The sequence below is a fragment of the Pezoporus occidentalis genome, unplaced genomic scaffold (assembly GCF_034315485.1).
Source record: "Pezoporus occidentalis ecotype Australia unplaced genomic scaffold, CSIRO_AGI_Poc_V1 ctg42, whole genome shotgun sequence".
NCBI classification, from domain to species: domain Eukaryota; kingdom Metazoa; phylum Chordata; class Aves; order Psittaciformes; family Psittacidae; genus Pezoporus; species Pezoporus occidentalis.
In genome coordinates this window covers 4,823,396-4,840,244 of record NW_026915747.1, presented here as the reverse complement: position 1 = coordinate 4,840,244, position 16,849 = coordinate 4,823,396, and the positions used below count along the sequence as shown (strand labels likewise).

The 16,849-nt window shown below is 48.0% G+C and overlaps 1 protein-coding gene across 3 annotated transcripts in view; it reads left to right on the top strand.

The window, feature by feature from the left end:
* The window catches only part of PLXNA4 (plexin A4), a 467,834-nt gene that overhangs the window by 348,574 nt on the left and 102,411 nt on the right, over window positions 1–16,849 (top strand). For all 3 annotated transcript variants that reach the window (XM_062634250.1, XM_062634251.1, XM_062634252.1), the window contains exons 7-9: window positions 2,087–2,240; window positions 4,858–4,957; window positions 7,419–7,533. In XM_062634250.1, the coding sequence (XP_062490234.1) occupies window positions 2,087–2,240; window positions 4,858–4,957; window positions 7,419–7,533 (369 nt within the window). The remainder of the gene's footprint in view (window positions 1–2,086; window positions 2,241–4,857; window positions 4,958–7,418; window positions 7,534–16,849) is intronic.

Genomic DNA, 16,849 nt, shown 5'->3' with positions numbered 1-16,849 from the left:
GGGGAAGTTCAGGCTGGAGATAAGGAAGGAATCCTTCCCTGTGAGGGTGCTGAGGTGCTTGCACAGGGTGCCCAGAGAAGTGGTAAATGCTCCATCCCTGGCAGTTTTCAAGGCCAGGTTGGATGGGGCTTAGAGCAACCTGCTCTGGTGTGAGGTGTCCCTGCCCATGGCAGGGGGTTGGAACTGAATGATCTTAAGGGCCTTTCCAACCCAAACCATTCTGTGATTCTATGAAACCAGGAGGGGAGCACCAACAAATGAATGACTGGTGTTGTCCTCACTGAATCTCACTTGGGTTCTAGTACAGGATCAATGAACTGAGTTCTTGCCCATAGATATAGAGAAGGTACCCGTGTAGCCAGCCAGCCTTTTAAATCTGGGGCACTAACAGGGACTTGGAGAATTGTAACTGATGCTGTTTCAGCCCAGAGGTGCTGCTCTGGGATCTCTGAGGTATGATTACTTGTGGGGGGGATGCTCCATTCTTCCCTCATTGCAGCAGTTGCAGAGCAGGCTTGTGCAATGTAGGGTTTCTTGTCTGTTCAGAGTGTGCACTGGCTCATGATATTTGTGGCCAAGCGCTACTGGTACATCCACTGGTGTCATCTTCTGCATGGCACAGCACCATTCTGCATCATGTGAAGCAGAATAGTCTTCCTTTCTCTGTTGCTAGCAGGGTATTAATGAGCAGGGAGAATGGATTTATCCTGAGTGTTAAATCCAGCCAAATAACCAAAGCTTTTTCCTACTCCCCATCCAAGACAAAAATCCCACCTTTCCCATTGCCATTCCCATTGCCCAGAGATGAACATACTCTCACAAAGGCTTTATGTCAGCCAGGATTGAGGCCTGTCTGCTCAGCCTTTCCTCTGAAGGTACCTAGTGTAAAGTAGTTCCAAACTTTCTCTAAGAGAGGGAAACAGTGAGGGAGCAGTGAGCATTATGTGATGTTATTATCCTCTCCTGCTTTGTCACCTGGGCTGACATCCTCTGTTCTTTGTGCCGATGGAAACACTTCAGCATGTGTTTGTGTCCTCTCTCAGTGGCCTTCACCTCACCTGGAGCCTCAGCTATCTCATGGAGGAGGCAAGTGTGGAGAGCACCTGCATTTGTGCCATGTCAAGTGGCTGCTCTAGTGTTTGGTCACAACAACACTAAATCTATACCAACTCCTAAGTCTTCAGCAGGTTCTAGAAGTACCCTGGGATGCCTCTCTGTGTTCAGACACGATGTTGGATTGGGCAGGACCCTCAGTGGTGGAGAGCCATGGTGCAGAACGTGGGAAGTTAGTAAAGTGAGGGTCCTTCTCCCTGGTAGAAACCAGCCATGAGATTCCTTTTTCATGAGCAATGACATAGCAATGCCTGTGGCTGCTGTGAACTCCAAAACCATGGGCAATTCCTCCTTCACAGCTTTTATTATATATGGAGCCCCATTATAGCATGTCCCCAGAGCCAACCGCTTCTTTGGTGGGATGGGCAAGAGAGGTTTGCTGTGCCTCTAGAGACAGCGGGGTGTTTTTTGTGGTGGACTGAAGGCTGTAACTAGACTCTCCTTACACAGGAACTTGGTGACAGAGCGCTCCCCCATCTGCTGATGCTAGGAGAGCAGGCCGTAGAGAGTTAGACTGGAGCGCTACAGTTTCTCTGTAGTCTGCAGAGTGCCTCTTGTGAGTAGTAGTCACCTTCCTCAGAAACCGCGTGCCTTGGGGGCCACCAAAGCCCTGGTCTTCACGGCTGCCTCCAAAGACTCCCTGCCTAACCTTACACTTGCATGACAGACAGTGAGCACTCCCTCCCCTCCACTGACCCAGACAGCACTGGGGTGCAGTGCCGTTGTCCCTGCATAGCCACGTACCACTTGTGTTGGCATCAGCATCTCATCCCCTTCCCCTACCACACACACATCCCTCTCCTGAATCGCTGCTTTCTGTTGAAGGAGGATGCTCTCTCTAGCAAGAGGCTCTTTGTCCAACCTCTCCAGTGTAATTCTCTCCTGCTGACCCAGTTCTGTAGTTTGGCTTAGTATTCTCTCTTTTCTTTTTTTTCTTCTATGTCTTCTTCCCTCCTTTCATCTTTGCTTGCAGCTGGTTTTGGAGACCTACAATGTGCCCGAGCTGTCAGCAGGAGTCAATTGCACCTTCGAGGACCTTTCGGAGATGGATGGCTTGGTGGTGGGCAGTCAGATCCAGTGCATCTCGCCAGCTGCCAAAGAGGTGCCCCAGATCATCACAGAGAACGGTGGGTACCTCACACCTCCCTTATCTGCACCACTTCTTCCCCCCACATCTCTCTATATCTCCATCTGCTTTCTCCCAGAGCAGAGTTTAGCTCATGGGACCCTAAGGTTTGCAAAGCACGGGGAGTAGGTGGGATGCTGTGCTGGCACAGCAGCACATTGATCTATCTGAATGGGTGTTTATGTGTGCACACATGTGCAAGCACTGAGCCGCGATACCAATACCTGCTTTAAGGTGCTGATATGTGTGATGCTATGTGTTTTCAGACTGCCACCGAGTGGCAGTTGCATATATCTAACAAAGGCAGGAGATGGATGTGGGATATTCACTCACCTTTTGACCAGGCTGCTGTTAAACAACCCAGGGAATGAGTCTGTGTGTGTGCTCTTAACACATCCCATCCTATGCAGCAGCCAGAAAGTCCTGCAGACCTCAGTGATCCTGTCTGTAATTTCATCCTGCTCCTCCCACATTTAGATCTGGAATCTCAGTTCTTTGTCTCTGTTCCCTTCAGCCATCCCAGGTTTGCTACTGGCTTCAAAGTGGTCCAGCATAGAAAAATACCTTGTTTCCAAGGCTGGTCTGTGTCCATCCCCTTCCAGCTTCCTGCTTCTTTTCTGTTTCCCTTTGTAAGTAATTTTCTAGGTGCCTTCATGAGCACCCGTGTCTCTTTGCAAGGACTTACGATATAAACCACGACCCTATTGATCACCTCAAGAGATGCAGAGAGGATGCTGCCGTTTTTGTCCCTGGGAATATTTACTGTAAAGTTTGTTTCTGAACATCCTCAGGCCACATAAATGAAATGACACAAACTGTCCCCATCATCTCTGCTCTCCCCAAGCCTCACAGGGCTGTGTGTGCCCAAAACAAGTCCCCAGAGTGCTGTTACCATTTTCAGGTTCCACTGAGGTATCTGTTGTGTTTGCCTACTAAGAGAGATGCCAGAAACTATTTCCTTGCTATGGACATCTGTCCCAGGCCAGGCTATAATCAACCAGCAGACAAAAATAGCAGTAGAAGCTGGAGGCAGGACAACAGAGAGAGATTTATGTGAAATGTGGTTTTCAGAGCTGGGCACCTGCGGCTTGATCAACTTCAGCAGCTGGTGCTCTGCACCTCTATATAGACTGAGTCCTCCATTCATGGTGCCAGGAGCTGGATTTGAACCAAAGAATACACAGCAAGTCTGGTTCCTGGGGCCATCCAATCCTCACACCCCAGTTCCTGGGGGAATGATTGGACTTGATGATCTTAAAGGTCTTTCCCAACCTACTTGATTGTATGATCTTAAAAGATATGTAAGATGCTGGCAAAGTTGTTAAATCCAACATGGTTAACAGAGCTGTCAAAGCTGGTGGCAGCAGACGGGCAGCAGGGTCAAGCACTGGCAGCAAAATGTGGTTAGTGAAGTGTGTTGTCTGTGTGTGTGTCTCTATAGGTGAGTGTGCACATGGATCCACACTGCCACGAACTGTCAGGTTTGCTTTGGCCTGAATGATGAATGGATATTTCAGGTGAGGAGGAAAAAGAAGAGAGGTGAAAGGATCAGTGAGGTTGAAATCTTGATTTAAACAGTGGCCCCTGCCCCACCAAATTACTGTAATTAATGCACCCACTCATTACTCACAGCTGGTGGGCTCTGAATTGTGCTTTTGGCATTGTGGGGAGAGGTAATACTGACTGGGAGCAGTGGGAAGGAGTATGAGGAAATGGTGTGCAGGAGTTGAAGTGCAGGCTTTGCTGCTAATGAGTCTGCTATGGAGATGAATGGGTCCTTCTGGAGGTGCAGTGGCTTCTGCTGTCTCTCACACTGAGGTGGGTTCTTTGAGGCTAAAGGCTGTGGTGAGTGGACATTGGAGTGAATGGGGTGAGTGAAGCTGAGGGAATTGTTCACAAGGGAATCTCCCACTTCATTAGCATTTCCCATGCTGCAGAAAGGAAGCCTCTACCTTGTCCTCAGTGTTATGGTATCTGTTCTCCTTGCTCATTCCTCCATACCTTTCTCAAGATACAACCTCTCTCTGGGGGCAGGATCTGGAGGTGGCCTCTTTCAGGTTGTCCTGAATATTGAGCCCCGTTCAGAGATGTGGAATAATGAGGATGAGGAGAAAGTAGCTCTTTCTTTATCCTTTTAGGGAAGCATGTATGTAAGTGTATGCGCAGGCCACCAATGCCTGGAGCCAGCAGTCAAATCTTCCATAGGCCCCTTCCTCCTGGAGACATCAAATGAACCAGCAGCAAAGAGGAACCTAAAGGCCTACTAATTCCAGACACCTGCATTCTTCTTTGAGCTTAGCTTTTCTGCTTGGTGACTTGAGCCACCATGTTTTTGGAATTAGTGAGGTATGGTCTAGACCTGTTGTCATCATCCAGCCCAGATTCTGCCCCAGGAATGGTAATTTCCAGTGGTGAAGACATGTTCCATCACCCTGTTACCATAAGAGGGGGTGGAGAACTGGGGTCTGAAAGGATTTTACTGCACTTCCTACATCTACTGAGGTTAGAGTAGGCAAAGTGCGGTGAGCCAGCTCCAGCTTCAGTCTGGTGGCATGGCCAATAGGGCTTTGTTAGGCAAACAAAGCCATCACACACTGATGTGTCTGTTTTTTCCCCAGGAGACCATCACATTGTCCAGCTCCAGCTCAAGTCCAAGGAAACGGGTATGACCTTTGCCAGCACCAGCTTCGTCTTCTACAACTGCAGCGTCCACAACTCGTATGTGCATTTCTGTTGCTATCTGCTTTCCATTCCACCCCTGGATCTGCCCCAGAGCCCACTGCTGACCCATGTGTCCCTCACTTAAGTGTGGACCAGGAGTCAAGGCCAATTGTGTGATACTGAGCATGGTGGTGTCCCTCACAAGAAGAAGTGTGATACAGTGACCATTCGTTCTGCTGATGAGTCTCCTTTAAGGAGTGGTGGATCCTCTTGTGTCACTTGTGATGCTGAGAAGCATCACATTAATGGGAGTTCACCACAGAACTGATTCAAAAGCAAGCCATGACCTCAGCAAATAGCCCCTCATCTTCCTATTAAGCAGTTTTCTGTGGATGGCTGGATCCTGTCCATACCTCTGGACCTCCAGCCCTCATCCATACTGTCAGTCCCACCAGTAGGACCCTGTTCCCTGTGGTTAACACAGGCTTGGACCTCAGATCTGTCAGGACAGGAGTTTCTAGTTCCTGCAGGATGTGACCTGAGCAGGGAACACCAAGCTGATTCCCTCAAGACCACCTTTCCCATCCTTTGAGCTCCTTTCCTGCATCCCCTCATTATGGGGTTGAGCTGGTACCCAGGGCTGCTCAGGAGCTGCCCCACCAGAGCGCGTCTGCAGCTTTCCTGCTAAAGATGCTCTTGCAGCAGGTTGCTCCACCCCTGAGCAAGGCTGAGCAGCTCTGTCCCCACCACTGAGTCATCAGAAGTGCCAAAAGCAGATAATTACTGCGGCTCAGCAATCCACAAGGAAAGGCAAATCCTATTTCCATGTTCCTGCTGCTTTGACAAACAGTGTCAGAAAGCAAGTGTTGTGGGGGGAGAGTAGGAGAGATGGTGATGTTAAATATTTATGGCCTGTTTTGGTTCCTTACTTGACAAACTATAATACACTATCCATTTTTAATTTGATGGATCAGAGCAAGCACTTGTTACCAATTTGAAGCTGTACCAGAGCTGCAAGTGGATTGGAGTGGAGCAAGATTTCACAGAGACTGGAACTGTGGCTGTCTGTTGGGCTCAGCCAAGCTCTACTTGGCAATCTTTTCACTCCTGCCTATTAAAAAACCCAGTAGCACATAGAGGCCAGGGATACTCTCCCCCTACCAAGTTCCCTCCGGGTAGTTCAGAGCGTGCAGCTGCATGAATATCTTCAACAGTGTGAGTGACCAGGAGCTGCGAGCATCGTCTTGTGCAGAGAGGTTGTTATGGCTCAGTTTGGTTGCTGGTGAGCATATGTCATATTAAATAAAACCAAAAAGAGAAGTGTGATGTAGTATAAGTCAGTACTGTAATGCAGCCAGGAGAGGTGTTTGCAGCTCCTACTCTACAGGGTCTATGGGGCTTAGGAGAGAAAAACCTTTTAAGATGGAGGGAATGGCTCTTTCCTACACCTTGAGTAGCTAGCATCCTACATATGCCCTCTGCTCCCCAGGCTGCTACTACAATAGTCTTTCCTTCTCTGCTGAGATAAGGAAAAGAAGAATGCAGTTGATATATGCCAGGAGAGGAAAAGCTGCGTGGAGACCTCAGAGCAGCTTCCAGTATCTGAAGGGGGCTACAAGGATGCTGGAGAGGAACTCTTCATCAGGGACTGTTGTGATAGGACAAGGGGTGACGGGTTCAAACTGAAACAGGGAAGATTCAGTTAAGTCTTAGGCAGAAGCTCTTCCCTGTGAGGGTGCTGAGGCACTGGCACAGGGTGCCCAGAGAAGCTGTGGCTGCCCCATCCCTGGCAGTGTTCAAGGCCAGGCTGGACCCAGGGGCTTGGAGCAAGCTGCTCTAGTGGAAGGTGTCCCTGCCCGTGGCAGGGGTTGGAGTTGGATGATCTTAAGGTCCCTTCCAACCCAGACCATTCTATGATACTATGATTTGCAAGAGCCCCATCACTCTGAGCATAACTCGCAATAATAAGCCTGTGGGACACAGGGGGAGAAATTTCCCTCTTTCATCCTTGACTTTCCCTTGGCCACCTTCTTGTGCCCAGCTCCCAGGGCACTTGGTGCAGCTCAGTGTGGAGGCAACAGGACTGTCAAGGTTTCCATGCATCCTCTGGTCTTGTATCTTCTGTTACACTCAGGATTTTGCTATGGGCGAAAAAGGGAATGCCTCTTATGTATGAAGCTGAGAACTTGTTAATAGTCTGAATAAGACTTGTTACAAGGCAACCAAAATACAACAGATATCTATTATTACTCCAGTTACAATGATGTGAATGCAATCTAAATTATCTAATTACTATGAGACACTTGTGATCTCAGTGACAACCAGCTCAGGCCATGTTACTGCAACCTGATGATGCTGGGCCAGTCCAAAACCTGTGGCCTTCAGTTAGTGATGGCAAAAGCGATGTTGGCCAGGCTGTATTTCCCTCTGAGGCACACTATCAGCCTTCATCCGGATCTGTCCTGTTGGCTGATGGGACCTGGCTGGCCAAGTGACTCCTCTTTCTCTCTATTTACAGGTGTCTGTCATGTGTGGAGAGCCCTTACCGGTGTCATTGGTGCAAGTACCGCCACGTCTGCACTCATGACCCCAGCTCCTGCTCCTTCCAGGAGGGACGAGTGAAGCTGCCTGAGGTAGGCAGGGGCACAGGGCATGGGACACATATGTTGGCCTTGATCAGACCAGTAGATCAGCAAGACTTCTCCACCCACTTCTTCCTCCTGTTCTGCTCATCTTCCAGGTGACCCTCACCTTTCCCTCTGCACATAGGTCTGCTCTGCTCTGCTCTACCAGACCCAAGGGAGCTGCCCTCTCCCTCCTGTACAATACAGGGAATGTGTTACTTTGGGGATTCATTTCAAGCTCCTGGGACTGGGAGGGCTGGGAAAGACTGGGCATACATCTCCTCTTTCCTGTGAGGGTGCTGAGGCGCTGGCACAGGGTGCCCAGAGAAGCTGTGGCTGCCCCATCCCTGGCAGTGTTCAAGGCCAGGTTGGACACAGGGGCTTGGAGCAAGCTGCTCTGGTGGAAGGTGTCCCTGCCCGTGGCAGGGGGTTGGAACTGGATGAGCATTAAGGTCCTTTCCAACACAAACCAGTCTGGGATTCCATGATTCTAAGCAGATTCCCCAAGCTGCTGAGAATGGATTTAGAGGAAGAATTTAGGGCTCTATCTACAGTGTTAGTGGATTTCAGCCACGTTTCGTGGGTAAGGTACTTAATGGCCACTGCACCAAGCTGTCCCCAGATGAGGCTAGGGAAGCTTCATTGCCTGTCACTGGAGCTGAACTGGACCTTAGGGCTTAATACAGAGCTGGCTGCTGCACTGCAAAAGCTGTCTGGCTCATATTGTAACTAATGAGCACTTGCAGACAAGCAGAGCTTGGGAGAATACAAATAGGAAGCCACTTAATTACTTCCTGGTCAGGAATGGTCTGAAAGCATCCTGGCCTGTCTGGTAGATGACCTGAGATGGCTCGTTGTTTGCCTGGCCCAAGGGACCAGTAGCCATTAAGAGATGTGATACTTGCTGAACCTCCAGGGACAGGCTGCTGAAGACTCAACGTGTGTTGCATTCAAAGGATGAAATCCCTACTTCTCCTCGTGCTGCCTGCTGGGTCGGGTGTCTCTGGTCCCTCACCCCCAGCCCATGCCCAGGAGCCAGTTTGCTGGACCAAAGGACACACATGTAATATCTTCACACCCCCATGGCATCCCCCATTCCCTCCCACCCCTTATGTTCTGGCTGAGATATCCCATACGTACTGGTTGAAGTGATGTAGAGCAGACATCCTGAACTGCTGTGGCATTGGGATAGGCCATAAATATGCATGAGCAGGGAAGCTGCCTGTTCTTCATTTACCAGGATTCAGAATATGCTGTAAAGCTGCTTGAAATGTTGCTTGGGAGCTACAGGACCTCACATCCTCTTCTCAGTGGTGAAGTGGTGAAGGAAGGCAGCCAAAGGTTCAGCCCTCCTGGCCCTATTCCCTCGCATGGACCCTTGGCCAGTCCTGTTGGCCACAGGTTTCAGCGCCTTCCACTTCAGCAACTGGAGGGACCTCAACCTTTTGCTCAGGTGGCATTCCCTGGATTACTTTTTCTCAGTTTCCTGCTATGCGATACCACCACCATTTATCTCCAACGGTGTGTCTCGTGTACCAAGCACAGGACTCGCCTTCCAAGTTCTTTCCTGTCTCATGCACAAAGTGAAATGCCTACTACAGATTTCACTGCATCTCTGCTCCCCTATCACATCCCTGGTACTTCTGACACTTGTTCCCATCATAAAGAAACTCTTGAGAAGCTCTGTATCACCCCAGTTCCTTAGGGAAGATACTGGGGGTGACACAGCCCTTGGGCTTTATTTTATCCCCTATGCAGAACTAGGAAGGAGGCAGTGGATTCTGTCCTCTGCAGATCAGCCTATTTTAATGTTTTCCATTGTTGCTTTATCACCTCTCACTAGTTCTGTTTCTGAAGGGTATCCTCTTCAGGCTAGGAGACAGCTCCAGTCTGGGGGGCTTTGTCCCTCAGTGTAGACTGTTCTTTCTCTCTTGTACTCCCTTTAACAGATGGTTTCCTGCTGATCTTCACATACCCCCTCTCTGATCTTGCAAAGTGATTTGCATGGCAGCAGAGAGAGGCACAAACCTGACCTTAGAGGAAGGCCATTGATCTACAAGGCAACAATAGCATCATGAGACACGTGTATGTTACGTTGACCATTGCTAATGAGGGCTGCAGCAATGAAGTTAGAGACACCTCATTGGCTTCTGCAGCAAAACCATCTCTGACCCCAAACCACTTTCCTATAGGAGACAACATTTGGCAGCCAGCTGCTTGGCTCAGGAGCTGGTTTGGCTGTGTGCTGTGCAGAAGAAACACGTCTCAGCACTGGAATGACTGGACATATCTGCAAGAATGGCCTTGCATAACCCCAGACTTTCAGAGATTGCTTTCTACCTGGCAATGCGAAGAATACCCTGTAGTTTTAGGACCCTTCTCATTGCTCTCTGTGCATTCATGGCCCTCAAGGACGTTGGGGAAGGATGGGGTTACATGTGTGTTCTGACAAACACAGATCTCCACTCGGTTCCTGTTGATATAATATGACACACAAGGTTGACTGGGCTGAGGTCCATTTCCAGACTTCCCAATGGCATCTCCAGTAGTGCTGAAAATGTACCATCTCAGTGAGTGGGCCTATTTTTACTGGCCTTTCATCTCCATCTGCAATGCTTCTTTCAATCCTTTCCTGTACAAGCACTTGGACCTGTGGAGGATGAGGAGGGGGAAGTGTTTGCTACCATGCAGGCATAAGTACCTGCTAAATCAGTAAGTTTTGAGGCGGTACTGATGGGAAACTGTACTACCAGTGTGGGAAGATTGGTGATCCCATTTACAGTCCATCCATAAACCTGCTGAGAAGATTAGCATAGCCAGCATCTAGGATCATATGGTCTCATTGCACCAAGAGACTTCTTGCCAAGCATAGAAATATTGGTGTTACTCTGTCAGATGGACCAGTGCCAGAATCTCCTTCCCTCTGTAACCACCACTGCTCGCATCCCAAGCCTGCTCCCTTCCTCCTCACTATGGCCTTCACCTTCTCTTGTTGATACATCCACCTCCAGGTGATTTTTCTTCCTCTCTTTGCCCATACAGCATCTTGCCATCATGTGGGAAGAGACTTCCTACTCTCCAGATGGCCTGGGCTGCAAATGGACCAATTGGGATGGTACCCATCACCCCATAACCAACCAACCCAAAGCACTTCTAAGGGAGACTTGTGCCTTTGTGTACTCCTAGCTCCATCATTATCTTAGCACATCCCACAAGTTTCTGGATTCCAATGGGCTCAGCCTGCTTTTCCTTCAGGTCTTCTTCATGTTCCCTGAGAGGATCTTAGGTTTTCTTTCCTTGTAGTCTGAGTTGCTGATTAATGCTGAGTGCAGGACGAATTTGAGACCGACCCAGTAGCACAGCGGAAAGGCTTTGGCCATGACCCATGCTGTCCAGAAGGCAAAATGTTGTTTTTATTGTATAGCCTCTGATCTGCTGTCCAAAGGGGCCCTTTGACATACGTGGTAGATAGCTGTGGTCAGCCAGCCCCAGGCTGGGACAAGGCAGATGTCCTACCACTGGCTGACAAAGCTAAACCAGAGGTGGAGAAAGGACAGAACAGGCACATCCATTGCTATCAACGAAGAAGCATGACTTTCCTACCTGTCACTTGTCAGGTGCTCAGTGAATCATCTCTGCCCAAAATAAAGCTGAACGAACTTGGTTGGGAGCCTTGGGAAAGCCCATGTCTGCTCCTGGTGAAGAACTCCAGCAAAGTCATAAAGCAAGAGTATTTACGACTATGGTCCTGATCTCAATCAAATTGAGTTGACGATGTCTCTGTGTGATTTGCAGCAGGTATACTTCGCCTTGGCATATAATTTCCCTTTACAGCAGGCTTTCAAAAGCCACGTCCACTAGCTTGAAATATACTGGGTGACTCCTTGCTGATATTATTGCCATGGAGGGCAGGAAGGGCAAGAATGAGGAAACAAAAGGGATATTTTAATACTCAAGTGGATACCCAAGAGAGCTGGTGGCAGAAGTTGAAAGAATTAGTCTCAAAGATAGAGGGCAGCAGGCCAAGTTCCTGTTTATTTCTTGGCCATCCTGTCTCTGCTTTTGACATTTGTTGCTGACTGTATCTAAAGTCGTAGTGCAGTCTCAGTGTTGCACCACAAACCATTGCATTGCAGACTAACACAGTGTGAAATCAAGCATTACTCATCTGACACAATCACCAAGTAAGAGAGCTTGGTTATTTTCTCCTGTAAATGGGCAACGCAGTCAAGAAGTGGATGGAAACTGAGTCACGGAGGAGTAAAGCAATTGATCTGAGTGGCTCTGGTGTGATAGGAGCTGTAGAAAGAGCATCTGTCTCTCCTGATACCTATTACCTAGTACATCTGATTGCATCGTCCATCTTGTCTTTGAACAGACAAAGATCCAGCGGGGTAGTTTTCATGTCAGTGTTTCACAGGCATCTGTACAAGGATGGGTAAGCTTGGATAGCCTACTTGAGTTGATGGGATAAAGGATTAAGTCTTCTTTTGTGCCATCTCCTCTAAGATGAGCACTCCCTTGTTCTGGGCCTTGCAAGGAGTTTAGTTTTGTGTGAAGAAAGAGAAAGGGAGGAAAAATGGCAAAAGCCAAACCCAAGCCTAGATAATATCTATTATCCACTGGGTTTAAAAGATTCACAATCATTTAATTACCTTGAAGGAGGCTTTCATCTTTCCCTGCTTAGCCGATTTTTGTGTGTGTGTGTGTTTTTCTTCCTCCCCCCAAACAAGCTTTTTATTAAAAGGATTTTCATCTGCTGCCTAAAAAAGAGAACAGAAGAAAAGATCTCGCACCCAAGTGTTTTATGTGGAGTTGTACGTGCTAATGACAGCAAAGCCCACATAAAAGAAACAACTGCTTCAAATATTAATTTGTCAAAAGTGACAGAAAGCAGTGTGAGCATCATGCTGGTGAGCATGATGAGGAGTGCTGCTTTGCCCAGTGTTTGCTCATGCCTCGTGCTGAATGATCCAGTGGCCTCTGCAGTGGAGTGCACTGATTTCGCTCTGATGCGATGATTGTCCTTCTTGAGGATGGGTGCTGGGGATACAGGGAAGAAGGGAGGGGAAAAAGAAGCAGGGGGTGATAATGAAAGCTCAGCCTGAGCTGGTAGATATTTAAGAAGTAATGGACAATGTCCTTGCTACCATGTTTTACATTTTGGCCAGTCTGGAGTGGTCAGGCATTTGGACTAGGTGATCAGTGTTCCAGTATCTGAAGGGGGCTGCAAGGATGCTGGAGAGGGACTCTTCATCAGGGACTGTTGTGATAGGACAAGGGGTGAAAGGTTCAAACTGAAACAGGGGAAGTTCAGGTTGGAGATAAGAAAGAAGTTCTTTACCGTGAGGGTGCTGAGGCACTGGCCCAAAGAAGTTGTGAATGCTCCATCCCTGGCAGTGTTCAAGGCCGGGTTAGACAGGGCTTGAAGCAGCCTGCTCTAGTGAAAATGTCCCTGCCCATGGCAGGGGATTGGAACTGGAGGATTTGAGGGTCCTGTTCAACCCAAACCATTTTATGATTCTATCATTTTAGGCCCCTTACAACTGGAAATACTCAATTAGTCTATTCTAGTCTAGTCTAATGCCTCATCATGAACTTTGTCTGTAGTAAACTCAGCAGTGCCCTTCCCCACCCTTCCAGTGCATCTCAGTCTGGATAAGGGAGGGCTTTGCCTCAAGGTCTCAAAAGAGCAAACAGGTATTTAGGGCCCCCAAGCATCCTCTGAAGGAAGGTACTGTGCTCACCTCCTCCTAAAATGCTGGTGGAAGTGCCTGGGTGTCTGCACTGGGGTGGGAGTAGAGGAGCTGCTGGGTCATCAGGTGAGTGTGGTCCACTCTGTTCTCCCTTGCATCTGCAAGCCTTCTGGTGATGCATCTTCAACTGTTGCTGTGGCAACTGCTTGGTTTTCCTCCCACTCTGGTTTCTATTCTCCTCTAACCTGGCCAGAGAGGAGACTGCTGGAAGCATAAGCATGGGGAGGAGAGAAAACCCATCTCTGCCTGAATGAATATATCTCATTTCTCAGGGACTCTAATGACAGTTGCAGCAAGGCCAGTCTCAGAGTGCTGAATCCTTCCTTGTTTTTCGATTATCCATTCACTTATCCTGGCACCTGCCTATCATTAAGGGGAGGGTGTGAAGTGTAGTTTCTATGGCAACTGCAGGCAACCTGCTACCTTCAAGTGCTGGGAGCAGGCAGAGGGACCAGCAGGAGAGGAGAGGGATTCAGAAGCAGCTCTAGACTGCACCCATCCCATGCAGATGGGATCTGGCATGGTGATACATGCATTTTATGGCACCTGCTTTTAAGCAGCATGAGGGTTTGGTGTTTATCATCTGTTTAGCTCTTAAAAGTGTTTTCAAGCATGGATGAGGGAGTTCCATCTAGTTGGCATCTTGTCCAGGGGGCAGCAGGAATAATCTGGGATGAGGCTGTAGCTGATGGTTTGGATCCAGCCGTGCCCTGAGGGTTTGGCATTCCAGGCTGTGGCATTTCAGCCTTCACCCACTGTTATCATAGAATCATAGATCAGTTAGGATTGCAAAGGACCTTAACATCATTTAGTTCCAACCCCTCTGCCCATTCCCAGAAAGAGAGATGTGTGGTGTACTGGGTGCATCCTCTTCAGAGGGAGTGCTTCAACTGATAGTAAGAGGAATCTAAGCACAGAAATGGGAGTCCAGGCAGAAAGCTTTCCCCTTGTTCATGGAGTCCTGTTAGAAATCACTGCTCGGAGGCAGTCTCAATCAGTGCAGGAGGCTACAGGTTTTACTTCAGCAGATGAGAGTTTAATTCTTAGCTTGGACCTTCCTGTGCCCGTTTCTCTCACACACACATCTGATTTGGGTAAGCACTTCCTGCTAATAGGTGCTTGTACAGTCCTTAGTACCTGGAGCTGTGATCTCACAGTGAGGACTGTTCATGGCTTTGAGCATGTACAAGCAAATTGGATAATTTTGCAAGTCACACTGACTGGCACTGAGGTGAAGACAAAGATGGAAATCCTGGTTGTGAAGTGGCTTCTTCTGCTATTTTCTAGTACCTTTTGTCATCTCTGAGCCTTTGTGCCCTGCAGTCATCCAGCTGGCAAGGGAAAAGGCTGGTAACTTGTTCAATTTCTGCAGTAACTTCCAGCAGGGTTTGCGATTATTATGGTGGTGGATCTGCAGGCAATCTCTGCTGGGCAGCCCCATCATGTCTCTCGTTGCTGAGACCTACAACCAAATCCCATCGGGAACAGAGAAGTGATGGAAAAAGGCCTTCCTATGAGCACTTCATCCTACCTTAATACACATTTTGTGTTCTTAGCGCTTAGCCTCTCCAGCCACAATGTGAATGATGAATCAAGGACCTGTTCATATAGTTCCTAGGAGCAACTCAGGGACATTAGTTTGAGTGGAGATGTAAGAAGCATCTGACACTCAATACCATGTTACTCGTACCAGTTGGGCTGCTCACCTTTGTAATGCAAGATTATTTATTCCACAAGACAGAGTGATCTCAGAATGCAACAGGGTAATATTCATCTGTCCCTGTCAACACTGCACCCTTGAAATGACGTTGGAAAGAGCTTATGTTGTTTTGATAGCATAGCTCAATGCAATGTCATTGTAATGCCTCAAGTGACTACAGGCTTTTCTGGCTATCTGGACATCTGTTAGGTCTGTAGGATCCATATGGCAGCCTGCAGTTTAAGGGAGGAAAGACAATTCCCTATTCAGACTTAGTCCAGGGTGATGGCTTGGCTCTGAAGCAAGAAGACTTTGCTTTTCTCCATTGTAACACCAGCTGAATTCACTGCTTTGGGACATGTAAGCTTTTGGGATCTGGCCAAGGATAGATGTTCTCAGGATGTTGAAGCTGCAGATAAGAGGTGAGGCTGGAATGTGTCTCCTGCTTGGTGCACCTCCAGGAGGCTGACCGCAGACCCTCCTTCCCTGCCCTGTATTTGAGTGTGACTCCGTTTGCTTTGGCTTAGTTGTTATCTCATGCTGTCATGAATCTCAGTGAGGGGGAGCATGACAAAAGCCATGATATCACGGTCCTGACCTTCCCACTGTGGAAGCCAAAGCACTAGGACTTTCTGGGCCTCTGTCCTGGTTTCTGAAGGAAATGGGTTTGCATCAACATGTCCTGTGGGTGCAACCTCCGGTCCATCTGTTGCTCTGTCTCCTCTATTGACTACTGAACTCATTGGCTGTTCTTGGCTAATTGGGCCATAGTCTGGAGCTCTCAGAGATACCAAGTTCGTATTAACTTTGTAAATACAGGCAGCTTTAGAGAACAGATAGTCTTTTGGTCCTCTCTTAGGAAGAAAGCACTACATTTTGGGCTCAACCCTTGTTAGATACCAGAAATCCCCATGTAAGAGTATTGTCATGATAGTCCCTGTCACTTCTGAGGAGATTCTTGGTTGGAGAATGTCCCTTACCCATACAAACCCCATTTTTTGGCACAGAAACTTATGCTGATGAATGGCATGTCAATGTCATTGGTACATGGATGAGCAGTAGAGGGTATTATTGTAAGGCTCAAAATCTGCAGCCTCATTGGGCTGCTGGGGTGCCACGCATAGATGTACAGTGCTTTGATATACGTGAAAGGTCTTACGAACCTCAGAGGGAAGTAAGAAGGGAAGTAAGAAAGATGTAGATTTATATAGTAATAATTAGAGAAGAAATAAGCTGTCTGTGCTCTGTCCCAGGCTTTGTACAACCTATTTTTACTCCGTGTGTTATTCCGAAGGGCTCTCCTACTAAACCAGGATTTTCCTTTAACAAATGATAGACTTTATCCAAGTAAATACATGGTTATCTTCTATCTTGCACATACACCACCTTCCTCAGTGCACACGTTCATATTCCTTACCATTTCAAAGCCAGGCAGTTACTCAGGAAACACCAGAACTGAGGCTGTTTGCATGCCTCCAGTAGCCATTTTCCTATGAGCAGATGTACCTACTGACACAATCATCTACTATGTTTATCACTAGTCCCCTCCTCTCATCCAGTGACCAGAAGGCTCCTGCTCTCTGGATCATTACTTTTCCTTCTGAGAGTGAGTCAAAGCAACAAAGGGCTGAGAGAACGCTAACGTTGTGTCTCTATTTAACAAGGATAAATGTGGTGCTTGGGTAATTATGGCAGCCTGACCTTGATCCTTGTGAAATAATGGACCATCTGAGAAAGACTCTATTAATAAAGAATTAAAGGAGGGTAAAATCATTAATGTTGATCAGTAGAGATGTGTGGACTGACTTCAGAGGCAGAATAGTGCTAGGTTGGGATCAAGCTCTCAGCAGATCTGGGTCATTTCCCAACG